Here is a 16,115-nt window from a genome sequence, read left to right as displayed (position 1 = left end):
ACTCAGATGGAGAACAGAGAAGGGCTTCCTCTTCTGAGAAGCAAGCAGCTGCCTAGGTACTGTTGCAAGTGATACCTCCACTGTGTTAAATTACAGGTCCTAAATGGAGATGAGATTATTCAAACAGGCAAGTAAACCCTGTCGTTCTCTAGCCGAGCAGTTCCCAGCCCTGGCCCAGTGCACTGGCCTCCTACACATTCCAGCTCCTGACTCCCCACCCTTGACATCCTTCCTGTCAGACCTGGACCAGATTGTTCTGTCTTTCAATCCAGGCAGAATCGCAATGTCAGAGCATCTTTTGTCAACTAAACGTGAACTTCAAAAGTCCCTATTTGATTTTTTTTCTTTTACTTTTTTTTTATTTTGAGAAGTTGGCAGTGAAGGGAATTACAAAAGGGAGTTTTTCCACTTAGAAACCTTTATCGGTTTGGGGGAAAGGGGTTGTTTGGCTTCTGTTGTTACTCTCATAGTCAATAAATAATTACAATCATTCTTAATCTCTTTGTAACCCTTTAAGAATTAGATAATGTTTTATAATGCCTAATTTTTTTATAAGCCTGGAAAATCCTAGAGATATGCTAGTATAATGAATATTCCTTAGTATTGGGCTCTTATAGATTAGCCTAATGTTGAATTTTTTTTTTCATTATTTCAAGAAATTATGTTTTTCTGTGTAGGGATCCTAGGGTAAAACATCAGATTTGGCTCCCAGGCCTTATTTTCTGATAAACCATGAGCCAATCCTTACCGACTGACTTGGAAAAGATCTATACTTATTATCCCAGTAAATTCCAATTTTTTTAATCATTATCATTTTTTTAAAGCCTCATGGATCTTTCTTTCTTTGAGTTTTGCCTATCCTTCCAACAAGATACTCACCTTCCAATGTCAAAAGCATACTGATTAGTGGTTAGTTAATAATGCTGATTTGGGGTATCTTACCACCTGAGTTCTCCATCAGGGAAAGGAAGAATTTTTTTTTAATGATAGTAAGCATGAGCTGGGTTTTGGTTTTTTGATTTTTATACTTTTGAAACTATGACACCACACTGCTGCCTTACAGATCCCTGCCCCACCCCAGAGTAGGGAAGCATCATTTGATGCCATGCCTGTGCTTTTACTTAAACCCCCCCCCCCCACACACACACACACACTCCCTGAGCAGTGATCTTTACTCTGTATCCGCTGCAGTGAGTTCCCCACAGAGCCCCCGTGGGCCCTGTGTTGCTGGGCTTCAACAGCAAGGAGCAGCGCCAAAGCCTCAGTCCTCCTGTCCTCTTCAAGCCTGACCGTGACTCACCTTACCATGCTTTTCCCCATAAATGCAGAAGTTTCTGGGGTAGGAAAGCTCCTTTTGGCTTTGGGGATTGTTCCTCATGTGCCATTTTCTTTTTAATTTCATGGGCATAGGCAAAGCCAGCTCTTCTTGGCATTAACTTCTGGAATGATTTACCTCGCTGCTGAAGCTAGTATTAGGTTTCTTGCCTAATCTTTCTAAGACTGGTATTTTGATGGGGTGATTTTTTTTTTTTTTTAATTTAGATGGCACTACTTTTCTAGAGTTGGTTTTTTTCCCCCTTTTTTTCACCCCTCAGGTTTTCTTTCTTTTCTTTTTTTTTTAATGTGTGTATATTCAACACCCTTTAGCTCCAAAATATTGGTTCTAAAGCGTGTGTTGTTTTTCAGAGACTCAAAACTAAAATGAAAGCACTCTCCATGTCGGGTAGCTTTCCTGGAGTAACTCTGAGCTGGAATGAGTCCAGGAGCTTGTGTTCTCTGTTTGTTTTCATGTGTTATGTTTACGGCACCCCCCTCGGCCACACCTCCCTTCCTGTATCCAAGTAACTCCCTGGTCTGAGCTTTTGGCTGCTTTCCCTCCTCTTGCGTGTTGCATCCTCACTTTGTTGGTGATTATAAACTGCCACCATGTGTTGTTTTTATCTTGAGCACAATGTGAGTTCTCTGCAAATACGACTGATGTGCCCTCTTTGGAGGCTAAGGACCCACAGATCACTTGCACTTCTCTGTGAAATGAAACCTCTGGTGCTTCTTTCTTTGCCATCTAATGTCCATGTTTTAAATTTGACCAAAAGCACTTAATACAGTCAGGCAGCTTGACCCTGTGTTGCACAGTCTGAAGTAACACGTGGTGTCACCTTACCATGGTATCTTAGTGTCCTGAGGGATTATTAATAACACATCCTGCTATGCTGACAGAACAAAAAGAAAATGAGCACAGACCCGTTGGACTTGGTGTGCAGAAAGAGGCAGAGACGTTCCATTGATCCGGAAAGCATCATGCGTGCAGCAGTGTGATAGAAAGCGTTAGAACAGTCATTCTAAAGAGTATTACGGTGTGATTTCCTATGTGGAGCCGGAATAAAGCCATGATTGGTGTGTTGTAGGAAAAACGGATCGTGTCCCTGGATTCGGCCAACACCAGACTGATGAGCGCACTGACCCAGGTGAAGGAGCGGTACAGCATGCAGGTCCGAAATGGCCTCTCTCCCACCAACCCCACCAAGCTTTCCATCACGGAGAATGGTGAATTCAAAAACAGCAGCTGCTGACGGCCTTGATGACTAGACAGACTGTGGGAGGAGACAGAAGGAAATGTCCCCGCTCTCCTGTCCCCGCCCTTCCCCCAACCCCACCAGGTTTACAGAATGTTGCTACTTCAGAACAGCAGTGAGGAGAGACACTCTCAATTGAAGAAGGAACTTTGTCTTTCAGGGCATAAGGCGAAGATTCCCAAGGTCGATGCTTTCCCCCGTGTCTCTGTGTACATAGGGAACTTAGTTCTGGGCCATGTACAGAAAATACCACTGTAATATACCCAAAGGAAGTTAATAATGTAGATTACCTTTTTAATTATTGCTATTTTTATTATTGTTTTCTCTTGTTGAAAGCACTGCAGTTGTTAGTTGAATGAGTGAGAAATGAGCCCAGTGGGTCAGTATGTAGAGACCCACTGTCTGTCTGTCTGGTAGAAGTGCACGGCGTACAATAGAACATTTTCAGAATGAATTTTTTCAGGGATTCATCTACCAGTTTAAAAAAATCCCACTTCGGCCCTCTGGTCCTTTAGGAAAACATGCAAATACTAAGGTCCAAACAAAACATTTAATCCCACTGATAAACCAAGACTGGCTCTGGATGGACAGCTACTCCACTTTGGAGATAACGCTGCTTCAGAGGACACAGACGAGAGCTCTTGCATCAAAACTGGACTTCCTGAGGAGTGAGTTCTATTGAACTCTTGTTGGTGTTTATCCCCTTCTGTCTATAGCAGATGGGAATTTTCCATTTTAGATAGGGGACTGTTTTTTTACCCCAGTTGTAATAAAGAGTATTCTCTTTCCTCTTTAGAGTTTATAAAACTATAAATATTTGTGTCTGTACACACCATCTCCACCTTCCCACACCCCCTGCCCTCCCCGCCCCGGTGGTGGCAGCAGCGTCACCAACAGGGTTTACTCTCCCCTGGAGAGGTTCTTCCAATGTGCTGTCCATAGATCATCCAGAACAGACACCCTTTCTTCCGCACAGAAAAGGGCTAACCATACCATAGCAGGAATCTCTGACTATTTCCTATTTAAAAACAAAACATTTTCTATTTGTAAATTATAATTTTTATTTGGGGTAAAGATTTTATTCATTATACTAGCATATCTCTAGGCAGGGTAATCTTATCTCAATCTTTAACTCTTAAGTTGCTCCTTTAATCCCTTAAGTAAAATTTGGGAAGGAAATCCAGATCTGAAGCGTCACTCTGAAGAGGGGTGACTCTCTTGTAAGAAAAGAAACCCAAAGTGGGAGGCAGCGTGTTCCGTGTGTTGCCCCCATGCTCTCGGTAGATTCGTCAGTAACTGCTGTCTCACCAGTTGTCATCTTGGCTTTAGTGCAGGACAGAAACAGTCGTGGAAGCTGATTGGTTTCCTTTTTTCCAAAGGTGTGAATTGTCATCTTTAATGCAACCCTGATTATCAGAAGCATAGAATGTTACATGTTAGCCATTATATATACAAATATATATATATATATATATATATATATATATATATATATATACATATCTATTCACACATGTGTACATATAACCACACAAATAGAACTCGTTCATGCCTTCTGTGCTGTGAGGTATAATGTTAAAAGGGTGTTGAATCTCTTTAAGCAAGATCTAAGCAGTTGTTTCTATTGGCAGACAACATTTATCAAGTTAATGCTCTTTTAAATGATAAACTTTAAGGAAATTTTAAAAAAGGAAAAGAGGCCTGGGGGAAGAAAGACCAGAGGGAGCGCTGTGCAGGAGTGAGTGTTTCCGCATAACAGACTGTTTGGAAGGGAACAGGAGAGCGTTTATCTATCGGGTCCTCTTTTGAGTGAAGCCTAGACAGCGGCCCTGAGTCCCTTTCGCAGCGCCCCAGCTTACGTCCTGACGCTTTAGCGCTGCCCTCTCTCGGGTGGGTCTTTGTGTTGGTCCTTGTATCTCAGCAGCCTCCCCAACCCACAAACTTTTAAAGCATTTCCCTTCATAACACTCCCATTTCTGCCAGTCAGAGACCTCAAGCAGGAGTTCCTCACAGTGCTTATCTGATCTGCAGACCTCATGCCCACATGTTCGGTACCCATGTATTTTCTTGACCTTTGATAGTTATTTTACAAATTCTTACCTCTCCTCTCCAAGCTGAAGGCACACTGTAGTCAAAATCACTTACTTAAATGGGGGTGGGGCTTCACTAATTCTGCAGTAGTGCCCTTTGTGGGAGAGGATAATATAAGCATAGGTCCACTGTTGCTCAGCTCTAGCCAGGTTTACTTCTCATTCATTCTTCGTAAAAATCCGTCCACTGTGCTGCAGAAAACCTGGGAAAAGTATCGTCGATGTCGAGGGCCTTACGTATGTAACGTGGGCGATGTCTTGCTTGAGGTTCGGAAGCTCTCAGGTGCCAGTTATGGGTTACAGAGGCTGATAAGCTTACCTGTCCTGGGGGCCTGGATACAGAACATCAAATGTGTTTTTGGTGGATGCAGTTTTTCTTGTTGGCATGTGGGAGCTCCTTAGAGCTGCCTGCTTTGGAAGATTAAATGCCCAAATGTTTGGATAGATTATGCAGCCCTCTATTATCAGGTTATCTTGAATGAAGAGAAGAGAATAAAAAATAATAAAGTTAGACATAAGCTAGAAGTTCAGAGTTGTTGCCAGATGTTAAATGTTAGATTATCCTTTGAGCCTGTTTCTATACAAATATTTTTCTGAGTTTTTCTTTAGAAAATGCTGCAATCTATAGAGCTTATTCTGAAATGTTTTTTTTCTCAGGTATGGAAGAAGGCAGCAACAGCTGACTTTTTATGGAGGTATAGCTTAGTTGGCTTTGCTCAGCCCCAGTAGGTACCAGCCTCTGTGCTATTGGGAGGAGGGATATGGGGAAGAAGCAGGTGGACTCAGATGGCCGGGCCTTGCACTTCTTCTACCCAGCACATCGCCACATTGTGTGCGCTGCAGAGACCCGGATTGTGTGGCATTTGGAGGTCAGGGGGCATGCTTACTAAGTGCTTGTCCCACTAACAACCAAACATGGCCATTGACAAGAACAGTGCTGATAGGATTCAGGAAAAGAGCTTCATATTCCCCGTTTATATCAGTGGGCCAAAGGAGTTACATTTCCATCAAGTCATCATATTCCCTGAGTCTCTGCAATATAAGCCCTGACAGAGAGGATGTTGTAACTAGGCAACTTGAGCACTGTCTGTGTGCTGGGCTCTATTACCAAGGTGCCATTGGGGTCTGGGACAATCTTTCGGTAAGAAAGATGGCAAAATGAGGTAACCATGCTGCTATAGCTTTTGGCTTTTTCCATTGTTATCGAGTTGGTCAGAATTAGCTTTTTCTGGGCTGCTTCCGCTTTTCCTTGCGATGCTGTCAGACAGGGCAAGGAAAAGCAGGATTTTCTGTCATGACCACTGTGTGCCCTTGAGAATGAGCTTGACTTTAGAAGTCAGGCTTCTCACATCCTAGTCTACCTGTGGCCTTTGTTTGTGGATCTGCAATTCTGTCCACCCTGTCCCCAGAGGTACACCAGGTTAGGAGCAGTTCTGTTTTGGAAGCCCCAGAGCAAGACAGCTGCCATCAAGTGAGCTTGCATTGGTGTTTGTTTTCCTTCCATTAGGTTTAGCTTCTAGTTATCTCCAGTTGGGAGATCCTGAGAAGTCTGGTTGTGGGATTGAACTTGGGGAAGGAACCCTCTTCAGGATGACCATGTCCCATATGACTCTGAGCCCCAGGCTTGCCACCAGACTGGACTTTGTCACTGGGCCTGACTCAGCAGCTCCGAAGCCTATGCCACAGCTTCGCTGACTTTTCAGCCACACCTTTGGAGGCCACCTTCTCCTGAAGACTGGAAGGGGCTTTCCTCTCCCATCCTCTTCCCCTTTCAAGTCTAGCAGTGAAACCTCCTGTTTGCCCCAACAGTGAAAAGTTGCCTTCCCACCCCTACCTGGGGGCCAAGAATTCATTTTTATTGATATGTCCATTGGAAGCACCTATTTTACTAGTTGTTTTTTATGTTGTTGTTTTTTAAAAAATATATTTTTATTGACTTCAGAGAGAAAGGAAGAGGGAGAGGGAGATAGAATCATCAATGATAAGAGAAACTCATTGATTGGCTGCCTCCTGCATGCCCATACTGGGGATCAAGCCCGCAACTCAGGCAAGTGCCCTTGACTGGAATCGAACCTGGGATCTTTCAGTTCACAGGCCAACACTCTATCCACTTGGCCAAACTAGCTAGCCCAGTTTTTTTGTTGTTGTTGTTTTGTTTTTGTTTTTAAGTAAGATATACTGGGGTGTTGGATTTTTAAATAGAATCTCTTTCTGTGTTTGAGTGATTGCTATTAGTTCCAGAAGTATTCTCTTGTGGTCATGACCCAGTTGTGGAGCTCTTGAGTTTAGGAAAGACAACAGTGATGAAAGTTGCATGAGATAGGTTAAATATCTCATGAGGAGTGAAAGAACCTGAGGAAGATAACATGATCCAAGAGGGGACTGTGCACAGCAGCCTTCTCAATAGCCCAGAGGGCCAAGGAAACGGGAGTATTTACAGCCTTCCCTGCACTTAAAATACATTGATATGTGGAGAGGCAGTTTCTGCAGACAACATGTGCACACCCACACAAAACACAAATCCTAGGGCTTCCTCTTTCTGAATGTTAATCCACCTACAGAGCAGTGATTCCCAAACTTTCTTGGGTTGTTTAGATTTTATGACAGTGGTTCTCTCTTTTTAAAAATGTACCATATGTGTTATATGTATATGTGTATGTGTGTGTGTGTGTGTGTATAAAAGTAACTTGAAATTTATTTGATTTGACATTGTCTCAAGAACCCTAGGTTTCGTTATTGATACCTCAGGGTGTCATAGAAAGACAGTTGAATCTCGCTGATCTGGATTCAGATCAGTGAAGACCAGTGGGATCCAGAAAGAAGCAGTTTTGGTTCCTGCTCAGTTAGTCCTCAGGTGTTTGCATAACTAACCCAGCTGGACTTGGCAAATGCAGTAAGCCACCCAAGGAAACCAAAATGGTAGTTTTTGCCCAAATTTCATCATTCATTTTAATTTCCTACTCAGTTCTTATTTTTCAATCAAATGTCTTCTTTTTCCCTAGGGAATTTTTTAGTTCAGGACCTAGAACCAGATGTACCTACTGTAGAGAGATTAACACAGAAGCTGTGTTTTAGGAGCCTCCATCATCTGTGTGGGGGTACACATTTGTGTATAATAGCATATCTGTGTCATTTCTAAACATTTCAATTGCCAGTTCACCAAAAGGTTAAATGCTCATTGAGTCAATGACCACTGTCCTGCAGAGAAGTTGAAATAAATAGTAAAGCTTAAGTTTTGACTGGTGCTTAGACATTTCCTAGTTACGTTAAAATTAACTCAAGCAGACAGCAGCACATTAACCTGAATCACACCTGTGAGGAATTTACCTTTTAAATTGGCTTTTCTTTTTTCATCTCCAGGGCCTTAATAAAAGTGTGTTAATACACATGACTATTTTACAATGATAGCGCTAAATAATTTATTTTTTATTTCAAGAAAGAGAAATACACCTTAGAAAAACAAAACCCAAGATTTTATTTTATTTTTAAAGCCATATTTTTGTGCTGGTAGCACTTAGATTGTTCCACATGTGAGATCCATATCTGCATTTCATTATCTGGGTTTGTTCTAAAGAAGATTTATTTTTGTTCTGTGAATAATTTTTGATGGTTCTTGTACATGTACAGATATAGATACGTTTGAGGTCTTTTATTGATAATCTTACAAAGAATTCAAATAAACTTTAACTTTAAACATTTCAGACTAAAGTTGCTATGGTATGTGACATGTTACTCTCTTATTTCTTGCATGTATATCTGGGTGATTAGGACACTTGGAGAAAGACCAGGAAAAAAAAATGTATGCAGGAACATTATTCTGAAGGCATATTTTAACATTAAAACAATGTTGTAGAATTTCCCAACTTACAGGTAAGAAATATTTAGATTTAGGGAAAATAGCATGAACATACAGCATGGTTTTGTGATAAGACCCCAGAGAGCTCCTCATTCTGCAGAATTTGAAATCCCTTTAATAGATTGTCACTGGTAAAGAAAGCAGCCCCTGTATTTGGAACTATGGCCCCACTTGGCTTCCCAAACCACTACTGTCCTCTCTTAGTTTCCCAGAGAGATTAATGGGGTTTGTTTCAGGATTTGGGATTTTTTTGTTTTGATTTATTTATTTTATTTTATTTTTGGTTCTTGTTTGCTTGTCATTCTCAAAGTTATTGTTCCCAAATACCTCCACCTTCCCTCATTTCATACCAGTTGCATATGTCATTTTCTTTTGTGCTGGTGGAGGTCTGAGTTCCACAGTTAGCCTCTTCACATATGTGGAGTTATTTCTCATTCTGAGCTTCTTGGAATTAAAAAGTGAAAATGCTCTTAAAACCCAGAGAAGACTGTGTGAGAAGGAAACTGCATGAGCTATTCTTTGTTTACTTCAAAGCCAACCCATTTCAATCTGAATTGCGCATCACCTAACGTTTGCTTTAAGACTTCATGGATCTGAAACATCAAAAAGAGAGAAACTCTTAATACTCTCTTGTTGTCTATATCCTAAACTGTCCACCTATATACCCTTCATTTTTCTCAGCCTCTCTCCAGCTGCCTGCCTTTTGTCATTAGCACTGTCACCAATGGGAAGGCACATAAATCAGTTTGTTAGGCCCTTTCCAACACCCCAGCCAACAAAAAGAAAGTTTGATGGCAAAGGAGGCTAAAACAAATGACTTAAATCAGTGCTTCTCAACTGGGACTGTTCATCAGAATCACTGCAGAACTTAAACACAGCAGGACTGCCTTTGAGTTCCTCCACTGAACAAGTCCATAGACTGTCTCTGAGGACTGGGGCCACGCTTTTCTTTAACTTCCCCAGGGATTCTAACCTCAGCAGGGCTAACAACCACTAGTCCCTATCAAGCTCTGAGCACAGTGTGTGTCTGTGACAATGTTTCTCTCTATCTCTGTCCCTGGAACTGGAATAAGTCGGCTACAGGTGTTTGTCTTCTATGTGGAATTTTAAAATGCTGCTAAAACTAATGATATATATTCTACCTTTCTCACACACACCTTGTCCCTACCAATTCCATCCTTTAAATCTGCGAGATAGACATTCTCTCCATTAATATGGGATAGATATATTCCAACAAAGGTGGCCAGAAGATGGAATTCTCCATTTGGACCCCAATCTTCCTATTATTGGCTTTAATTTAAGACAGAAGGTAGATTGCTTCTGGTTTGGTCTCCCTACCCTCACCCTACCCCCACCCTCACCCCACCCCCCAAAAAATCCTTGACATTTATAGAGCGATATTCAACACTGCAGTCTTCAGTTACTTGGACTTTTACAAAAAAAAAAAAAAAAAGTATCAGATGCTGAAATTGCAACTTTTATAGCTGTTCTTTCTTCAATAGCAAAATGCACTAAAAGCTCGCCAGTCCCCCTCCCCATTCCCTGGCAGACATACACACACACACACACACACACACACACACACACGCACACGCACACACACACACCACAGTTCTTTCTAGAAACCTGAGTTTGCGAGATTTTAGAATAAATTGCCTAAGTGTTCTTTCTTTGGCCTGTGAGTAAATTGCAATAATCTACAAGATCCATGCCAATCTGTAAAGTTATGGTTTGGGCTGGATGACCCATAATGAGCTCTCTGGCTCTGACATTATATGATTATCTGATATAACTGAAATATGTGCTCTTAGGCCATATTCGAAATCAACTTGAGGCTTTTGTCACAATATTTAGGAATAATTCTTCCTCTTGACAATCTGCCATCTCTCACATACTAGTACTTTAAAAGAACAAGGAGAAAAAACTCCTGGAAGAAATATATATTTAGAACAATAATAATATTGATAATAATAGCTAAAGTTTATGTTTATTGAGCACTTACTATGTGTCAATTTGCTAAGCACTTGGAATATTTCATTTAATCTAATACCAACCATATGAGTTAGGTACTGTTGTTCCTAATTTATGAGGAGACTGAGACTCAGAAAAATTAAGTTACTTACCCAAGGTCACCACAGTAAGTGGAAAGCCATGACCCAAATTCAGGTCCTTCTAACCTTCTGCCTTAATTTTTGTGTGTGTGTATTAATCCTCACCCGAGGATTTTTAAGAGAGAGGGAAAGACAGAAAGAAATATTGATGTGACAAAGACCCATAAATTGGTTGCCTCTGCAAGCACCCCAACCAGGGCCTGGGTTTGAGCCTGCAACTGAGGTATATGCCTTTGACTGGAATTGCATGGGGACCCTTCAGTCCAAAGGCTCAGTGGATACACTGAGCCAAACCCACTAGAGCTTTCTTTCTTTCTTCCTGTTTCTCTTACTTTCTAGAGTTCAGGAAAATTTTTGGCAAAAGTTACAAAAAGATCTAAAAGATCTCGGAACACGAGCCAACTTGTCACCATGAGCCAAAGTGATAGCAGTGGGAACAGATGAGCGAATTTTCCAAAGCTTTCTCTCTCCCTATATTGGTTTTGACAGTATCGCCTTGCATTGTCAAGTCATCTGGTCAGAATTAGAAGTGGGCAGAAATCTCACCTCACTCAAAAATTGGTCTTTCATATCTTCTGGGTCCATCAGAGCTGGGATGGTAAAATCTGCTTTCAGGATTCCAAAGAATTGCTCTGAAAAAGAAAGGGCTCGTGGTTCAGGGGAAATTATCTTACTGCCATTTGAAAACTTCAAGTTCTTAGCAGTCAGGCGTGCACCCTGGACACCACAGATGGTGCATGGTGATTTAGGGTTTCAAAAAGGGAGAGGAAAGAAACTACTGAACTGGAGAATGCTTGGCCACAGTTACGACCAACCAACAGTGGCTGAAAGAGTCCCATGTCGTAGGGTGACACTGGCCCTCCTCACACATCAGGCAGTTATTTTCCGTTCTCTATTTCCCACCTTCTTCTTAATAACTCTCTTAAATAGATGCTGGAAATATACACCCCTAAACCCCCTCCCTGGGCCCACATTCGTAAAGACCCTCTCTCCCCCAGGAAACTAAGTTCTCTAAGCCGAGAAACAAGCTCAGCCTTCGGCCGTGGGCCACTGTCATCATCACAGAACTACCAGCTCATAGTAAGACTACGTTATATTTGTATAGCAGTTTGTAAAGTACATAATTATTTCACTGTGATGTAGGCAGGGTCGTTTTTAACTCCACCCCTTTTGCAGGTGAGAAATGAGAGATTCACAGCGAGGAAAGGCTCCCTAAGCTTTCACAACCCTCAGGGTGCTAACTAGGATCCTCACCCTTGTTCCTCCTGCTGCCGCTGTTCCGAACCTTCCCACCATCTCACGCTGCCTTTTAAGAAGGTCTCAAGGAACCTGTGCAAAGGAGTGGCTGTCCACATCGAACTGCTTACTTGTTACAAGTGAGCGGGAACTTGGTAACCAGAAGCAGTTACCTGATTCTGGCGCCGGGGTTTTTCCTTGTGGCTCCGGGTGGTTAGATGCGCTCACGTGTTGGGCCTGCACGGCAGCAGTTGTATGTCTTATGTCAGTTCCACTTTCTTCACTGGGCACAGCTGCAGGAGGGGAAATGAAGGAGTTATTGCAAAGATGGCCAGGAGCAAGGCAGTCTGAGGTTGGTGACTGCCCCTGAGCTGGGAGACAGGCCTGGGCCTCACTGCCCATGCACACAGTTGCTGCAGAAACGTTCGGGTGGGAAGCTGAGCCCCTGCCAGTCCTCTTTCCTGCAAGCTGATGTTCCAGCCCTGGAGTTGCTACTCCATCATCTCACAAAGTGCCCCTGGTACAGGATGTGTGGGGCTTGTGCAATGTTACGAGATTTCTACTCAGGAGCAAATGTTTTCTTTTGGCAATTCCTACCCAAGAGGCCCCGACCCCTTGTGTCTGACAGCCACACTGAGCCCCACCATGGCATCCAGGGACCCCCAACATCTCCATCAAAGCATGTTATCAAAATATTCCAGAAACAAGCTCAGCAACCCCCTCTTGCCCTGCGTGGCTGCCCATCTGCTGAGGACCCCAGGTGCCCTCAGCTGCTCCCTTACTCCCTGCCACTTGTTCTCATGTTCAGTCACCAAAGTCCTGTCAGTGCCTTGCAGATACCTTTTATTTCAAACATGGAAATAACCATGTTTTTATGGTATATTACTGTAAAGTATTAAGCAAAAGTATAAAAGTATCCCTCCGCTGACCCAGGGGCAACCACTATTAACTTGAATTTTTTAAATTTAAATGCATAAAAATCTACCTTATTCTAATATATATATATATATGTGTGTGTGTGTGTGTGTGTATATATATATATATATATATATATATATATATATATATATAAATTTCAGAGAGGGAGGGAGAGATAGAAACATCAATGATGAGAGAGAATCATTGATTGACTGCCTCCTGCATGCCCCACACTGGGGATCGAGCCTGAAACCTGGGCGTGTGCCCTTGATTGGAATTGAACCTGGGACCCTTCAGTCTGCAGGCCGATGCTCTATCCACTGAGCCAAACCAGCTAGGGCAAGGCTGTGCAGTATTTCATCGAATGAACCCAAACTTATTTCACCAACTTGCTTTCAGTGGACATTAGATTGCCTCCAGTTTTTCAATGTAATAAAAAGTACTGCAACCAACAACCCCGTGTGTAGAGGATGCGTGTGTATGTGTACACCTTGTGCTATTAATTCCTTAATAAATGTCCATGGGTAGAATTTCTGAATGGAAGAGTGTGCCCATTTCAAAACTGACATATATTGCCAGGATGGCAGCGCCAGTTTACTTTCCTACCCAATGTCTGAGATCGCTGATTTTCCCTCATTCTCGTCAGCTTTATCACCCTTTAAATCTTTGCCAAACTGGTAAGTAAAAAAATTTCATTGAAAAAATACAGCTTGCTTTTAATTTGCATTTCTGTGATAAAGCTGAGCATTTTTAAAAATGTGTTTGTATTTCTATCTCTTCAGTTAATGTCACTTGCATACGATGTAAAATCAATTCCCTCACGTCCCTTCTCATTCTGCTGCTCCAGACCTGCCCTGGGTTCCACTCCTGGCCGGCCTCCTCCTCAAATGACATCTTCCTTCCCCACCCCAAGAATGGTCAATGTCTTTAAGGAAATGAGTAAATCTGTAAAGTCCAGGAACACATCTCATCACCTGAATATCACCACTGTTAACACTTTTCAGACATTTCCTCCCAATCTGTTGTTTCCTTTCAACATTGTGTGACTGTGTTGTGTGTATAATGTTGATTCATGCTTTTTTTCCTTTAGCATCTTAACACAGTCATTGTCCCATGTCATCATAACCGCCTTGCTTATTAACTGCAGAGCTGAGCATTTGGCTCACTCTGATGGTTCCACCACTGGCTGTGGGATCTAGTCCTTCAGAGTTTGGCCCCAGTCCACCTCTTCCCACTCACCCCTTGCCACTCCCTTCCCAAAAATGTGACCTCCATCCGGTCACATCAGACTGCTGGCCATTCCCAAACCACACACTTTCATGTCTACCTGCCTTTGCCTGTGCAAATCCCTCTGCTCTCTGCTGCCTGATGAAATCCCCCCATTACCTTTTGTCCAATTGTAGTCATTCCCCCTTACCCCTGGGGATTTAGTTCCAATTTCCTCCATGGGTGCTTGAAACCATGGATAATATCAAATCCTATACATACACTTATGTTTTTTCCTATACATGCATACCTGTGATAAAATTTTAGTTATAAATTAGGCACAGTAAGAGATTAACTTTGCCTGTGCTAATCCCTCTCCCTCTCCCCCGCCCCTTCTCCTTCCCCGTCCCTCAGTCCCTCCCCCTCTCGTTCTCCCTCTTTCAATTGATGGCTACCAAGTGTCTGATGGGCAGGTAGCCCATCCAGCAGCGATTTTCAACCTTTTTCACCTCATGGCACAAACTGATTACTAAAATCACTGCTATACAGTGTGGGCAGCGTGAGACAGCCCAAGATTTCATCATATTATTCAGAACCGCGCACAGTTTAAATCGTATGAATTGTTCATTTCTGGAATTTTCCATGTAATACATATTTTGAGACTGCGGTCGACCACAGGTAACAAACAGTAAAACCCTGGATAAGAGGGACTCCTGTACCACCTTCCCAGGCAGAGGGGAAGCGCTCCTGCCAGGGCTCTGGTTCACACTGGAGCGGCGCCTTCCAAACTGCAGGGTTGTCTCGCTCTGTCAGCCCTTAGCTCAGCTCTTTCAGAAACAGGAAGAGGCCCTGCTGGTCTTGGTGTCCACAGTCCACGGCCTGTGCAGAACAGGCCCTCGGGAAGTGGCTGCTGGATTACACCATCGCCCTGCGTGCAAGAACACGTTCCTCCAGGCCCGGAAAGGACACGAGGCAAAGGACAGCCCCTGCCCGGGAGATTCCACAGCCTCATGGATTCATCATTGTGATGGTTCACAATCATTTATAATTAATAAGATTAAAATGAGACCAGCCCTGTCTATCCAATAAGATAAGGACAGAGACAGGAGATGAATGAATCACTAATCATTTCACTAGAGCACTGAGGCTAAAATGGCAATAACCACCAGATGCCAGACACTGAAAGCGACCTCACGGCAATGGCATTGCCGCCCCCCCGCCCTCGCCCCCTGTTTAAAAATGAGAAAAATGAAGTTCCGAGAGGGTAGGAAACTTGCCTAAGGACACACAGTAGGTAGTAGAGCCAACATTCCGTCTTTTGTATCTAAGTAGAGGGTTTCTCCCCCGCCGCCCCCCACATTACCCAGGAGGATGGGGCGGCACTGGCTCGGGGGACAGCATCCCCTGGGCGGGGCCAGGCCTGTGGCCCAGCACCCCCACCCGCCCAGCCTCAACCCCCACCTGGGCCTGGAAGCCAGGGCGGGGCTCCCCACAGGAGCCGCTACGGGGTCCCCAGGGCCCAGCCTCGCGGGAGGTGGGCGGCGGGCGCGTGCTCCGCCCTGGCTGCTCCCGGCAGCCCCTGCGTGGTCCGCCCATCCGGGGCGCGGGGGGCGCGGTGTATGCTCCCGCAGCGGGCTCCCTGAACCCCAAGGCCCCGAGCCGCTGTCTTGGGCCCGGAAATCTCTCCGAGGCTGGGAGCCGCACGACCCGAGGCAGGTAAGTGGCGGACGCACAGCACCGCCATCCTGGGGGAAACTGAGGCACCGCCAGGGAAGCCAAGCCAGCTCCCCTCCCGCCCCCGCCGCTGCCCCCGCGGAGTCACGGACCTGCCGTAGGTCACGGGTCCAGGGCCCTTCCTTGGGGACAGAGGCAACCCTGGGCGCCGGGGCCTGGGGAGCTGCGGGGCGCTCAGGGCGGGCTGCATAGGCCCCGGGCGCTGGGAGGAAGCCCGCGTCCCACGGTGACCGGGCCCTGCCTTTGCCCTGCGCACCCACTGTGACAGGGAGGCCTCCCGACCCCGCTGGGTGCGGCCGGGGTGGCAACAGGTGCCAGTTGAGACCCTAGCAGCGGTTCTCAACCTGTGGGTCGCGACCCCTGAAAATACATCCTGCATATCAGATATTTC

At 44.3% G+C, this 16,115-nt stretch overlaps 2 protein-coding genes across 4 annotated transcripts in view; both read left to right on the top strand.

Annotated features, from left to right (window-relative positions):
- The window catches only part of RASAL2 (RAS protein activator like 2), a 244,127-nt gene extending 240,740 nt beyond the window's left edge, over positions 1 to 3,387 (top strand). For all 3 annotated transcript variants that reach the window (XM_036344077.1, XM_036344076.1, XM_036344075.1), the window contains exon 18: positions 2,406 to 3,387. In XM_036344077.1, the coding sequence (XP_036199970.1) occupies positions 2,406 to 2,570 (165 nt within the window). In that variant the 3' untranslated portion in view covers positions 2,571 to 3,387. The remainder of the gene's footprint in view (positions 1 to 2,405) is intronic.
- The window catches only part of TEX35 (testis expressed 35), a 75,724-nt gene that overhangs the window by 3,950 nt on the left and 55,659 nt on the right, over positions 1 to 16,115 (top strand). The window lies entirely within an intron of this gene.

The sequence above is a fragment of the Myotis myotis genome, unplaced genomic scaffold, assembly GCF_014108235.1.
Source record: "Myotis myotis isolate mMyoMyo1 unplaced genomic scaffold, mMyoMyo1.p scaffold_m19_p_18, whole genome shotgun sequence".
NCBI classification, from domain to species: Eukaryota; Metazoa; Chordata; class Mammalia; order Chiroptera; family Vespertilionidae; genus Myotis; species Myotis myotis.
The sequence above is the reverse complement of the archived record's forward strand: the minus strand, read 5'-3'. Positions and strand labels throughout refer to the sequence as shown.